The 13,447-nt window shown below is 35.2% G+C and overlaps 1 protein-coding gene across 1 annotated transcript in view; it reads left to right on the top strand.

Moving 5' to 3' along the window:
* Nucleotides 1–790: 790 nt before the first annotated feature.
* Nucleotides 791–13,447, top strand: part of CTTNBP2 (cortactin binding protein 2) — a 68,526-nt gene continuing 55,869 nt past the window's right edge. The window contains exon 1 of the mRNA XM_025895966.1: nt 791–893. Within this exon, the coding sequence (XP_025751751.1) occupies nt 831–893 (63 nt within the window). The 5' untranslated portion in view covers nt 791–830. The remainder of the gene's footprint in view (nt 894–13,447) is intronic.

Below are 13,447 nucleotides of genomic sequence, written 5' to 3'. Positions count from 1 at the left end.
AAACTTCTTGAAAATTCAAATACATAAGTGTCCAGTGGATTCCCTTTACCATTACTATCGACATTGCTACAGAACTGTGGCATTTTGTGAGGTGTTCATGCACGTGCTCAATGATCTTAGCAGTATAAACTCATTCTCTTGTTTTGCTCAGGGTGGCAGTCAGACTTACACTGGTCTTGGTAACTGTGGAGTCAGAAGATATTGTTGCTATGAACCGTCATTTGTCAGTGCCTCTTAAACCTGAACTGTTCCCTTCATCCACAGAAATAGGACTGAAAATAAAGCCTACACATAAGATTTCTTGTCTTTTCACAAATTGTGCTTCAGAAATTCATAATCAGGCCAGTATATGGTGATGACTTGGTAGCTGTTTGCACAGGTGGATTAGGCGTGCTGTGGTTAAGGTCCTTTCCTTTTCTCTTACCTTTCTCCCTGATATGCTATTTCAGGTCTGCTGAATTGTTTCAGCCTCTGTGAAGCTGCATACAGGAATTGTCAGTCACAAAGTTAGCTGCTTTACCATGTCACCCTTACCATTCGCAAAACTTTGCAGGATCGATTCCTTGCAGCAGTGCAGTTTGAAACAATATCATACGGGAAGCTTTAATTTCTTCCCTTCAAATAAAAAGAATCGGACTATTTGCTGTTAATTTTGACTTTATATAGTACACATAAAGACACCTCAACTTTTGACATCTATAGATGGATGCTCGTATATCTGGGTTTCAAATCTGCAGTAACTGTTGTAGTAGTCAGTGTGCTTATCAGTGTTTTATTTCTTACAGACAAGAGAGTTTGATGTGGATAACCTGAGCAAGGCAGAATTGCGAATGCTTTTGAGTATAATGGAAGGAGAACTAGAAGCACGAGACCTTGTGATTGAAGCCTTGCGGGTAAGTTACTGGGTTGTCGTCATTTGGGTTTTGGCTTTATTTTAAATTCTCTTTTGCCGCTTCCCTTGTATTGTACACAGAATATTATTAGTGGAAGAGTAAATTGTGATTTTAAAGTTTTAGTTTGAGTAAATCTCAGTAATCACAAAATATGTTCTTGTTTAATTGTTGCCGTTCAGTAATTCTATGTAATTTTCTATAAAATGTCAAAAAAATTTCAAAGAAATAAGTGAAAAAACTGCAAAATTACTTCCTCTTTAAAATCTTTTATATTCTAGACTCTTTATTTGTGAAAGGAAGGAATATCTTCAAAGGAAAATTCAGTCCATTCATAATTTGTTCTAATGGTCTGTATTTGATTGTATTGCTCTATTCAGTGCTTTCATTTTCTGTGAGATGGAAGGAAGGACAAAATCAGATAGTCACATCCACTTAGGGAAAAAGTTTTGTGGGTTTTTTTTTTTGTTTGCCTCTGTTTTTTAATAAAAGGTGAAATATGAGATATATACTCTTAACTGCACTTGCAAGATTTGGTAGGATTTTTACTGTGTTAGGTGCCTGTAAAGGTTAGTTTTCTTCTTCAGAAGGTTGCAGTCTGAAAGGCAGCTTAGAAAGTTGACTGGAAATGTACAAACAAAACTGTCTTTTAATCAAAATATGATTTTTTTAGTGACTGTATTGATTTTAAAGTCAATCTGTAGCAGAGTAAAATTTAACAGACCTGCTAAACAAACTATATGTTTAGGGAGAAAAAGAGTCTTACATGGTTTGAAAATATTTATAACTTCAGAGGACAGAGGGAAATTGTGCCCTTTAAGATATTGTAAAGTAAAACCTCAGTATAATAACATATATCTAATACTAGCTTTTATTAATATGTGTAATGATTATCAAGCAGTGTGGGAACATTTTTCAGTTGTAATGTCACAGTAACAATTGTAAATGCATTTTTATTCAGTTTTAAGTTGTTTTGTGATGGATTCAGATCTCTTGTTGCAAATAGAGCTTTAAACTAGCTGTCATTGATGTACTTGCATTAATAAGTGAAGACTTTACGGGTATAAACCTCTCTTATAAAATACAATTTTCATTTTGTAGTAACAATAAGACACTGGAAGCAATATTCTTCTGGGGGATTACTGTATTTTGAAATTATTTGGTGTTTGGCCTTCAGTTATATGCATATGTTAAAATGCACTGCCTTTTCATCTAGCTGTTTTACAATTTCACAGCTCATTTGCCTGGCCTAGGATTTTTTATTTTCCCTGCCTACCAGTTAAGGTTTTGTGGAAGGGAAACAGTGTACACACCACATCCAGAATCTTTTTTTTTTTTTTGACTCTTCTAACTTTGAAGGAATGCAGAGATTATATTCAGGCAATTTTCTATAGTATATATTCATGAACAAGCTGCTGCACTACATACCAAAGAATGTATGTGTTGAAATTGAGCAAAAGGGAGGAGAAAAAAAAGGGGAAAAAAAGAAAAATGCAGTAAACATTTCATGATAGTAAACATTAAACATGCACAGTCCCAGGAATAAAAAAGTCTGTATGAGATTCACATGCACCTGCTGAAATGGGTAGTATGTACGCAGTGGGTTTTGATGATTAATACAGATTAATATAAAAAGTAGGTCAATTTCACATGAGGTATATAAGTGCTGAAAATTGGGGGGTTAGGGTTTTTTGGTTGGTTTGTTGGTTTTTTTTTTTCTTTTCCTGCATGTCAATTTTCAGTTCCTCTAAACAAAGTCCATGTGTAACTCAAATCTTCCTGAAGGCTTGCCTGGCTACCTGCACTAGTACTGGGAAACTTGGAAGTTATACCTGCTGAAGAACTGTTGACTGATATGTTGTAGTATAATCCTTTCGGATCTTCTGGCTTCTTATTTGGGAAGGCACAAGTCTGCAGTATTAGCAAGTTAGTGTCTCCAAGTAGCACACAAAGTAAGCAACTAGATAGCCAAGTACAGTTATACACTTTTATAAAAGTGTGTAACAAGAGAATTCCATTGGAATTGTGTCAAATTTGGTACTTTGATTTGCTTCAATACATTGGCATACATAGTTTGCATATCCTTGAAGCAAGAAAGAAATGGCTTTCATATAAGAGAAAAGACTTAAGTTGTTGTTTCAAAAAGAGATGAAGGTCTGTTTCAAAGTTAGGAAAAGTTTGTGAGTATTTTTGCAGGAGTTGGTTTGTTGTGGGGTTTTTGTAATCCTACTAGTAGTTCAGGGCTGTTTCAAAGCCTAATTTCTATGACAGGTCACAGCCTGAAAATTTCCAACCCTATACTAGAGAATGTGTATGTTTTCTTTTCCTCTTAGGTGATCCTCCTGTCAGCTTAAAGTCACTGGCATATACATTTATTGAGCAGTTTTTATATGGTCTTTTTATATAGTCTCCAAGACTACAGAACTGGATCTTTTAATCTTCTCTTAAAAGCTGTTCATCCTCTGTTCATTCTTGTGGTGTCATTTCAGATTTTTCTCAATAATGATGTAAGCTTAACTACATCATTCCTAAATGTGTGTGCCCTTATCTGTATACTAATTTTGCAGGGTTTCACAGAGCATTTGTAAAAATTGTGCAATAAATAGTACTTATATATCTATTGTAAGTACCTCTTCTGAAAAGTTTTGGCACAAAAGGTAATCAGCCTTGACTGATCACGAAAGAGCTGGTAAGAGCTGATAATAGTGAATATAATAGAAGACTGACTCACATGGTACTACTCTTAATTTGCACTTAGTCTGTATTAGTCTGTCCTTTTCCACTATATAAATTCTTACACTGATCTCTCTTGTTTACCACATCACTAATTTTGTGAATCTGTATCATGTGCTTTACCGAAGATCTGAGGCAGATCTTGTGGGTTTTTTTCTCTGTCTAGAAAGCCAGTTATGTAAAAAAAACCCCACGCCTACCTTCAGTTTCCATTGGTAGGATTTCTTTTCAGGCTGAGTCTTATAGGGACATGGTTCTTACATTGCCAAAGGGTTTTTTTTTCTTGGTATACATGTCATATCATCACAGTCTACATCAGAGAAAATGCCTACTAACTTCTCATTTAGCACTTTTAAGATGTTGCATAACTTTTTCCTGCCTATTTAAAGCTTAGTTTCAAAAGGGTGCAGTCCAGTGAGAGTAAAGAAGAAATGCTTCAGAGTTTGTTACTTGACTTTGAAAAGACTGAACTAGGAAATTTCAAGTCTATCCACTGGGTATTGCTCAGAGTGCAGAGTGTCCATTCTGCCTATTCTGTGTAAATAAAAAAATAAAAAATTAAAAGTTAGAAAGGCCAGCAGTTTGACATTATAGGAAGAAATCATAGTCATCCTGGAGGCAGGGTGGGAGTGGGGAGGGAAGATAAGTTTAGTTAGTAAAGTTTAGAGTGTTGGTTTTTATTAGGGCACTGGAATTTGTGCCGCAGGATAAATTAGAAAGAATCAAACCCAGTGTCACATATAACAATTAACTCTTTTTATTGTGTCTTTTTTCATAATGTATTGCAGTTTCCATGGTATTTTATGTAAGGTTTTGATACCTTGAAGACCACTTTTGAAACAAAACCAAAACTTCAAAATCAAACCGCATTTGTAAGAAATATGCAGATGACATCTGTTTACTTTCATGTTTTCACAAGACACTGATGTTCATTTATAATATTCTCATGCTTAGGGTCAAATTTCCAGCTTCATTCTCCAAGTGAACAGTTAATTTACTGTGGAGAATGGCATCAGGATTCACCTCAAAGGAGGTGATCTTCGTGTAAATCTTTGTGTAAATCTTTCTCATTAGCGCTCTACTTCTTTTTTTGAAGCTGTTATTTCTGTATATTACTAACTTCATGACCATGGTTCCACTGCAATTAAATTTAGATTCAGATTAACATTTAAATCATTGAAGTTATTTCATTGATGAGAAATAACTTGCTGATTAATTGCTATTGGGAGTGCATATAGTTAAAAAAGGAGGGAGACTTAACTGTAGCTGCTGCCTTCATCTGTCTCAATTATCCAAATAAACTGTCTGCCTGTAATAAGGAGATAATGTATTCCTAATGTGGTAGTAATGTGGCCGCCTCATCAAAGCACAGGTCTGGCCTCCCACAACTGTGATCTCAAATACAGCATTCATTTTTTGTTATTTTTTATCCAGCTGAAAAGTGGTGGTTGTAGCTGCTTGCTCTAGAGGAGCATGTGAAGAAATGATGTGCTAGTGTTAGCTGTCAAGCTAACTTACTAAATACTAAATGCTACTTTTAGTGGTAATTCTCTCATAAAGTTAAATCATGAGTAGGTTATTTTTCATCTAAAATTATAAAGCTCCATTCAGTTTGGATTTCTGTTTATTGTAAAAATAATTTTATTTACCTATGTAGATTTCATTAGGTGTTGAATGGTAAATTGAAAATGTATACTTGCTTCTATGGTATACATTAATTAACGTAAACAAAAAAATGCAAATTCTTACCATACTAGATTCTTTAATATACCACATTGCATGGATTTAGAACAACTTTTTTGATTGATGGGAAAATCACTAATGAAATAAAAAAATGTCTAAAACAACTGCCAGTACCAACGATGGATATATTTTTGTTTAATTAAAATTAACTACAATATCAACGACATTACTGCGGAGCAATATCTTCCTCTGAGCTTAAGCGAGATCCAGATCAACAGGTTGTGTGTATGTCATGGCCAAGTCAGAAGGACAGTATGTGAATGGCAAGGTGAACTTGGTTGTAGGTGTTTCTTCAATGTTGTAAAGTCCTACTGTATTTAATTTCTGCTGTAACTTCCTAAGACATGAAAGCTTATCTTCTATGTATGTGTTTCTACCAACACCTGTTTAATCTTTTACCCAGTTTTTGCAAAATCTGACAAAATGCCAAGCATTTCAGAAGTAGGTAGTATCGTAAAATCAGGCAGCTGAGTAAGAAAATTTATAATGTTATTAAGGCCTTAGCTGAAGGAAAGGCAGATATTTGTGCTGTCTTTTTTTGAGCACTGTGTAGCAACTGCAGATACAGAGTTAGGGAAAATCAGACTTTGCCTGTTTAACTGCTCAGAGAATTTAAGTTAGACTATATAAATTTATAAAAAGATAAGAAGAGAAAGATCTCTGCCGTGGAAGTTAGTTCTGTCTGAATTTTATCTCCCTGAATCTAAGCATTTTAACAGGCCTGCAGCTTAATCAGTAGAGCTGGAAATGAATCATGGTTTCTATATTATGTCCAAGTAGAAAATCCATATAAAATAATAATTACCCTAGTAAAGCATCTGAGTTCTTGAGGAGCAATGGTTCAATTTTCTAATGAAGCTACAAATATTAAAGTAATGAAATAGGTCAAAAGACAGGAATTAATGCATCCTGTAACAATACCTCATAGACACATTTAAGTTTAATAACCCATTATATTAGCTTTATTTAAAAAGCTTGCAGCCTACAAATGCAAGATTTAAAAGTAAGGATAAACAGCTTTTAAGAGAGTATAGTGATTACTGTGTAGTAATCTGTTTAGATTTGCACAGTGTTTCTTTGAAGTAGATAATGCATAGTGTGTTAAATGCCAGTTTTTAGGTTCCAGCTCTCCTGTTAATCATTTTAGAACTACTGGGATATCAGTATGCAATTGCCTGAGAAATTTAGTAGTTTAACACAAGTTTTCCAAAAAAGGGGTTTAATACTTTTTAGGAGGATCATTTGTTTTGGAATGATCAGGTTGTTTCAGAAATTTTCTAAGTGACTAGTTGCAGTGAAAAGACATTCCATTAGCAAGGTTATAATGGTATCATCCAATATAACTTATAAACCATGCTCTAATTTTAGAAAAAATATATATAATCAAATTGAATGTCGATTTTGTAAAGTATTGCATTTTGAAACAACAGATAAAATGTTTCTTTTCTTTTGCTTCTATTAGAAAATTATAGTGATATGGGTAGCTTATAAGATGTTAGAGTTTATTATGATAAAGGCTGTTTTTTACATATCTGTATAACAAGTGTGTGTGAATGAACTTAGCATTCCAACCGAAAGTGTGCTTTAGAAGAAGCTCAGTCCATTGTTCTCACCTAACTTTGCTTTGATTTGCCTCACAGATTTGCCTCAGACTCTGTAAGCTGAACTGAGAGCAGAGTTAGTCCTAAGACCTTCTTCCAAAAGGCAGGACCATAGGCACATTCAAGGGCCAATTATGTGGCTCTGCAAACTTGTTGCTGTTGTGCTGCACTACCTGCTGATATGGACAACAGTCACTGTGTACCTAGAAATTCCCTTTTCCAGGTTTTTTTGTGTAAATATAGTATGAAATATGAGTTGATTTGGTATAGATTTAAAAAAACCCTTAAACTTGATATCTCTCTGTTCACTTTCTAAAACCAGAAATTCCCCAGTGTTTTCTACCGTTATGATAATTCTTGAATTCAAGACCTGGCTTGTGAAACTGCCAGTTAGGTCATTGCAAAATGCTCTTCTGGAGTCTCTTTCCCCCCAAAGGAATTTTCTTTCAAGTCCTGAGATGTGCATTGTGGAAGGCTTTTATTAGTGAACTCATCTTTCAATTTTGGCTGACAATGATTAAACACTGAACAGTATAGTTTTGTTTTAATTTCATTGAAAACATGAACTATTTTGATGGTAACTGTCAAGTGTGCATATTTCTATACCACTTTTGCAATTCTGTAAGCATATGTGAAGATCAAGCAATATTTAAAAAGACACTCTGAGCATATCATAGTGTATTATAACAGTATACTGTGTAACTAAGTTAGATTTTTGGGGGCTAAGTGAGAATGATACTGGAATTTCAGTGCAAAAACATGGGGCCTTTCATGCCCAGCTCTGGATTTTCAATAATGAAATTTTATTTTTCCTGGGAAAAAAAAGGTAATTTTGGAAGGAGAGCTGTAGATATTTGCAAATTATTGGAAGGAGAGCTGTAGATTTTTGCAAACTGCCCTTCTCTACTTTGACCTATCTACTTTCCACTAAGTTTTGTCTAGCAAACTGGTTTCCTTTACTTGGTCAAGACAGACTTCTGTCTACTGTAGGTTGAGATGTTAGTTAAAAAAATTTGATTTATCAGTTAGAGCTTCCATATCCTTTTAATGTTATTTGTTCTCTTCTGCATCTTGTCATGGTGTGATACTTGGTTGTGCCTGTAATTTTTAAGTTAGATATCAAAATAGAATTATTATCAACACAATAATTGTCAGTTGCGTATGAATAAAGTTTTTATCCTGAACTACTGCACAGAGTCAGCAAGACTTTAAGACTTAGTACTTCTAGAATGAATTTTTGGATTAGAAGGAGAGAGCTCTAGGAGCTATCAGGAAAAATGAAATAAATCTTTATAGTTTAGTTGTTCTCAACTTGACTGATAGGTAGAAAAATTACATGGATATTAAGCGTAATCTGTCAAAGGGAGCTACAGCACCTATAAATTATGAAGACCCTTACTTGCAGTAATTATGCTAAATTGTGAATTTAAAATGCAAATCTGAGCTTCTCCTCTATGTATAAATCCCATGCAGAGTGGATCTAAGAGCACACAGAAGGTGGCTTTAGAGGTTTCTGGCAGCCGGTAAGGCAGCCTGTTTTGTAGCAGGTGTCTTTGAAAAATAATAACCATGTAGAAGGAGGAGCAGTAGATGTTACACTCTGTATAACAGAAGGTTATTGTTGTAGATAGTATGGTGGCAGTTGTTGGCCATGGTGGCAGAAGTGAAGCATGAAACAGAAGTCAGATAATGCCTTGTTTGCGTTGTCGTTTTTGCATATTGCAATTTCTTCGCCTAAAAATAATTTTTAATAAATATTTTGGAGTTAATGATCTGCAGATTGTATCCTTTCTCATCTGATTACTACTTTTGGTTTATTGATTTAATGGTGGTTGCACAGGCATTTTCTCTGCTCCTAAATGTAGTTTGTCTTTACCTGTTCAATGAGTCTGGTTATGATTAGAGCTTTTACTTTCTTAATAATGGTTTACTGTACTTTTCTGAACATGTCTTTGAAAAAGTAGTATTTCACTATTGCAAGCTATTTAATATTGATTGCAAGGAAAGAATGAAATAGGGATAAACCTCAGACAGTTTAGTAGATTAAATGATTAGTTTGGAAGTACTTAGTTTGGAATAGTTTCCTTATCTGTGGTTTATTTCAAGTTTTAAAGTAATGTAGCATGCTCTTTGAACCTAATTGAAAAAGTGTTGTTTGATACAACCTTAGTGTTCAAATTTTGATTTGCTCCTATTTGATCCTGGTTTATATATTGTATTTGTGTTAGTTTGTATTGCATTGTATTTGCTTTTCTTATATTCAGTGGGTTTTGTAGTAATAGTTGTGTAAGCATACACTTCGTTATAATGGAACCAAGTCTCACCTTTTCCAAAAGATGTTGGGACTGTAGGAGCAGCAGTCCCTGGACTGATTAACTTGGATGATCTGAATGATCCTGATATTTTGATGCATATAAGGGCCTCTTCTAGAAATAGCTGACAAAATTGGTTTTCAGTTGTGTTATATCACTTCTTATGGTAGTTATTTCCTATTTGCCAAAAGGGGACATTAAGCACTGAACAAAGCAAAACTTTTGGTAAACCATATTAAATCAGTCCTCTATCTGTGTTTTTTTAACTAAGCTTAAGATTACTACTGAGGTAAATATCCTTATTCCAGGCTGTACTAAAATTGGAGACTACAAGCATGAAACTATGAGGCTTGTTTTCTACCATGAAAACATTATGGCCTTGCACTGCTAACATCCTTTTCACTCTTCATTCCAGCAGCGACTCTTAAACTGATCATAGTCTCTTTTTGTTTTTCACATAAGATCAGAATATCTTTATTGTTGGCAGGCATGTAACTATTAATTTAGCTGAAAGTATTCTGCTGATTTCTTATTTGGATAATTACTTTGCCTTTCCCACTTGATTCCTCCTACCCTCGTTTGATCTTTCTGCGTAATCCAACATAAAGTGAGTAGAGACAGATACACACAATATTTTTAAAAATAATAATAAAAATTTCCAACATCATATTGATGTAACTGTTTCTCCTTTTCTGTGATCTTTGTGAATTATACAGATGTGCCTTTGTTTTTAGAGTGACTTATTTAAAATATTCTATCTGTTTGCCATCATTACTCACATTGCTGACAATGAGAAATGTAACTGGGTCATCCTATCTGTATTATTATGTTAGCTGAAATTTTCCATTTCTTAGTTAAGGGAACTAAGTATAGGATATTTCCTTTAAGCTAATAAATGGTACAGTTAATTTTGCTGAAGCAACACTAAAGTGCAGCTGAATACAGCTTGGTTTGTGTGTCTCTTCATGTTACTGTTGCTAAAGAAAAAATGTATAAGGTTTATTCTTGATTCTTCCAAAAATTATGATAGCAATTTGTAAAAAATAATTATGAATAAGACGAGATTTGATTGGGGTCCTTTTCAACACCTGTGAAAATATTCATACAGCAGCAATTACTTTCATTATGCTTGGGTGGATGTGTTCCCATGCTTTTCTCCCTCCTGCCCTGTTTTGATGCTGTTGTGACTGGTGGACTGATCTTTCCACCTGCTGCTCTCCCAGACAGAGACATCTTAGAAGCTCTGGCAGTGTAGTAAAAATACTTAGCACTAGGTCTCTTATTAAAGCCAGCATTCTATTTTTATGAATAAATGGAAAATTTGATAAAATAGAGCAACAGTGATTATAGAGAATTCTCTCTGAAATAGCAAAGTAAAATTTTAGCTACATATTGTGAAAGTATAGACTGCTATATGAAAGTTTTTAAACTAGTAACTCTCTTGGTGTTTGCAAAGGGAATTCTAGCTGGAAAATTGCTTTGAAGTTTCAATAAACAGCATAAAATCCAAAATGTACAATGTGGGGTGAGCATTGTGTGTACTTTAAAATGTTCCAGTCTAGCAATCAAAATTATTAATTACATGTATTTGTTCATTCAGCTTCTTCACTAGAGGTTGTAGCAAGAATAAAATTCTTCTTGAAGGTAATATATATTGCTCTCACAAATTACCTTCAGTTGAATACTGAAAATAATTTGAAAACATGGAATCCCCTTAATCTACCTCAAATAAATCTATATTGTAAATAGATTAGACTAGTTCAGTTGAAAGGGACCAACAATGATCACTTCATGGCTGAACAAAAGTTAAAACGTGTTTTCAAGGGCATTGTCCAAATGCCTCTTAAACGCTGACAAGCTTGGGGCATCAACCACCTCTCTAGGAAGCCTGTTCCAGTGTTTGAACATGCTCTCGGTAAAGAAGTGCTTCCTAATGTCCAGTCTAAACTTTCCCTGCACAGCTTTGAACCATTCGCACACATCCTCTCACTGGATCCCAAGGAGAAGAGATCAGCCCCTCCCTCTCCCCTCCCCCTCCTCTGGAAGCTGTACAGAGCGACGAGGTCACCCTTTAGCCTCCTTTTCTCCAAACTTGATAAACCCAAAGTCCCTGGCCACTCCTCACAGGACATTCCCTCCAGTCCTTTCACCAGCTTTGTTGTCCTCCTCTGGTCACATTCAAGGACCTTCACATCCTTCTTAAGCCATGGGGCCCAGAACTGCACACAGCACTCCAGGTGAGGCTGCTCCTATGCTAAATAGAGCAAGATAATCACCCCTTTTGCTCAGCTGGTGGTGCTGTGTTTGATGAACCCCAAGATGGAATTTGTCCTCTTTGGCTGCCCAGGCACATGCTGCTGATTTATGTTGATCCTGCTGTCAGGCAGCATGCCCAGATCCTTCTCTGCAGGGCTGCTCTCCAGACCCTCCTGCCCCAGTTTATGCTTGTGCCTGGTGTCACTCCATCCCAGGTGCAGAATCTGGCTTTTGGACTTGTTAAATTACTATTAATCATGGCCCAATGTTCCAGTCTATCTAGGTCCCTCTGCAAGGCCTGTTGTCCTCAAGACAGTCAACAGCATTTCCCAGTTTGGTATCATCAGCAAACTTTGTAATGGTCCATTTGTCTCCTGCATACAGATAATTGATGAATATATGGAACAGAGCCGGCCGTAGGATTGAGCCCTGAGTAATACCACTGGTGACTGGACACCAGCCAGATGTAACCCCATTCACTACAACACTTCAGGCAGTTCTTCACCCAGCACACTGTGAACCCACTCATCCCACAGCTGGAGAACTTGTCCAGAAGGATGCTGTGAGAGACAGTATCAAAAGCCTTACTAAAATCCAGAAAAACTACGTCCATCACCTTCCCTTCATACACTAAGTGGTTGACCTTATCATAGAAGGATATGGAATTAGTTAACAGCCCTTTCTCTTTGAGCACCCGTGTTTACTGTGTCTGATGATGGCACAGTAAATGCATACTTTGTGTATTTTTTCATTAAAATAATTAAAGGCTGTTAATAATTCAATTTCAATGCAGTAATGTGGGATGGTATTTTAACTCAGATTTTGATAGCGTGAAAATATGAAAATCTAAATGCTCTAAATTAAAAAGAAACACATTGATTTAGTAAAAGTTTTACTGCTATGCTTTTGGTATGTTTTGTTACTGAGCTGAAGAAGCTTTTTAACTGCTAAGCATGGAGGCTAAAGTGCTCTTTTTGATTAGAGATGAAATCAGATTTCCTTCAGTTCTTCAGAAGAATGGCTGACGGATTTCCATGCAACGAATTATGAATCGATTTGCATGAATTTGAACTATAAATTTGAACCTGGAAAAAAGTCAAGATGACAAATGGTTATTTAAAGTAACCAGAGAGCTCAAGTCTCTTCTATCAGTTGAGGCTCATTATGAGTATGAAAATCTGTATTATTTTCAGAAATAAATGTCTGGGCGGTTAGATAATCAGAGTATCAAACAGTGATACTTCCTGACAAAATATTGGCCTATAATTTTCAAATGTTTTTTGCTTAGTTGAGTAGCTCCAACAAATCATTTCAAGAAACTGTATAATACCACTGAAGAAGATTTATAAGCCTATTCTCTTTCAGCCATCTTCCTCTTAAAAAAAAAGAAACAACTATTACCCTTTCAGTTTTATTTAGAATGAAGGGCTCACCCTCGTCTTTAACATAACATATAAAATACATTTTTACTGCCTCATCTTCTGTTCTGGTTAGTTTCAGAAAACCACTCCCTAATTCATATGTCAAGAGAAAATATTAATATGAACCTGTCAACATCTGTTGAAACTATTTTCATATATGTGGAAAAGGAAATCAATCAGAGGAACAAATGCTCTTGAAAGGAAGGAAATTTTGTTTAAGGTTCTAGGGCAGCTTTAATTCAGTTCCATTGTTCCATAGCAGTGTAGGACATGCAGTGCTATTTTTGATGTTTATCATCAGTTGCTCCATGGAAGACTTGCTGAACTTGGCAGATAAATGAAGAGGAAACTCTGAGATACACTGGGGGGAAAATGCAGTATTAATTTTAAAAACACTGCTGGTTATATATATTCTGTTACTGGTTATGTCATCTGATTATGAAAACTTATTTCAGTAAATGTGTGCAACTAATATCAGCATAAATTATTAA

Source organism: Manacus vitellinus, unplaced genomic scaffold (genome assembly GCF_001715985.3).
Source record: "Manacus vitellinus isolate BGI_N305 unplaced genomic scaffold, ASM171598v3 scaffold_5_pilon, whole genome shotgun sequence".
Taxonomy (NCBI): Eukaryota; Metazoa; Chordata; class Aves; order Passeriformes; family Pipridae; genus Manacus; species Manacus vitellinus.
This window is presented reverse-complemented; position numbering and strand designations above follow the sequence as displayed.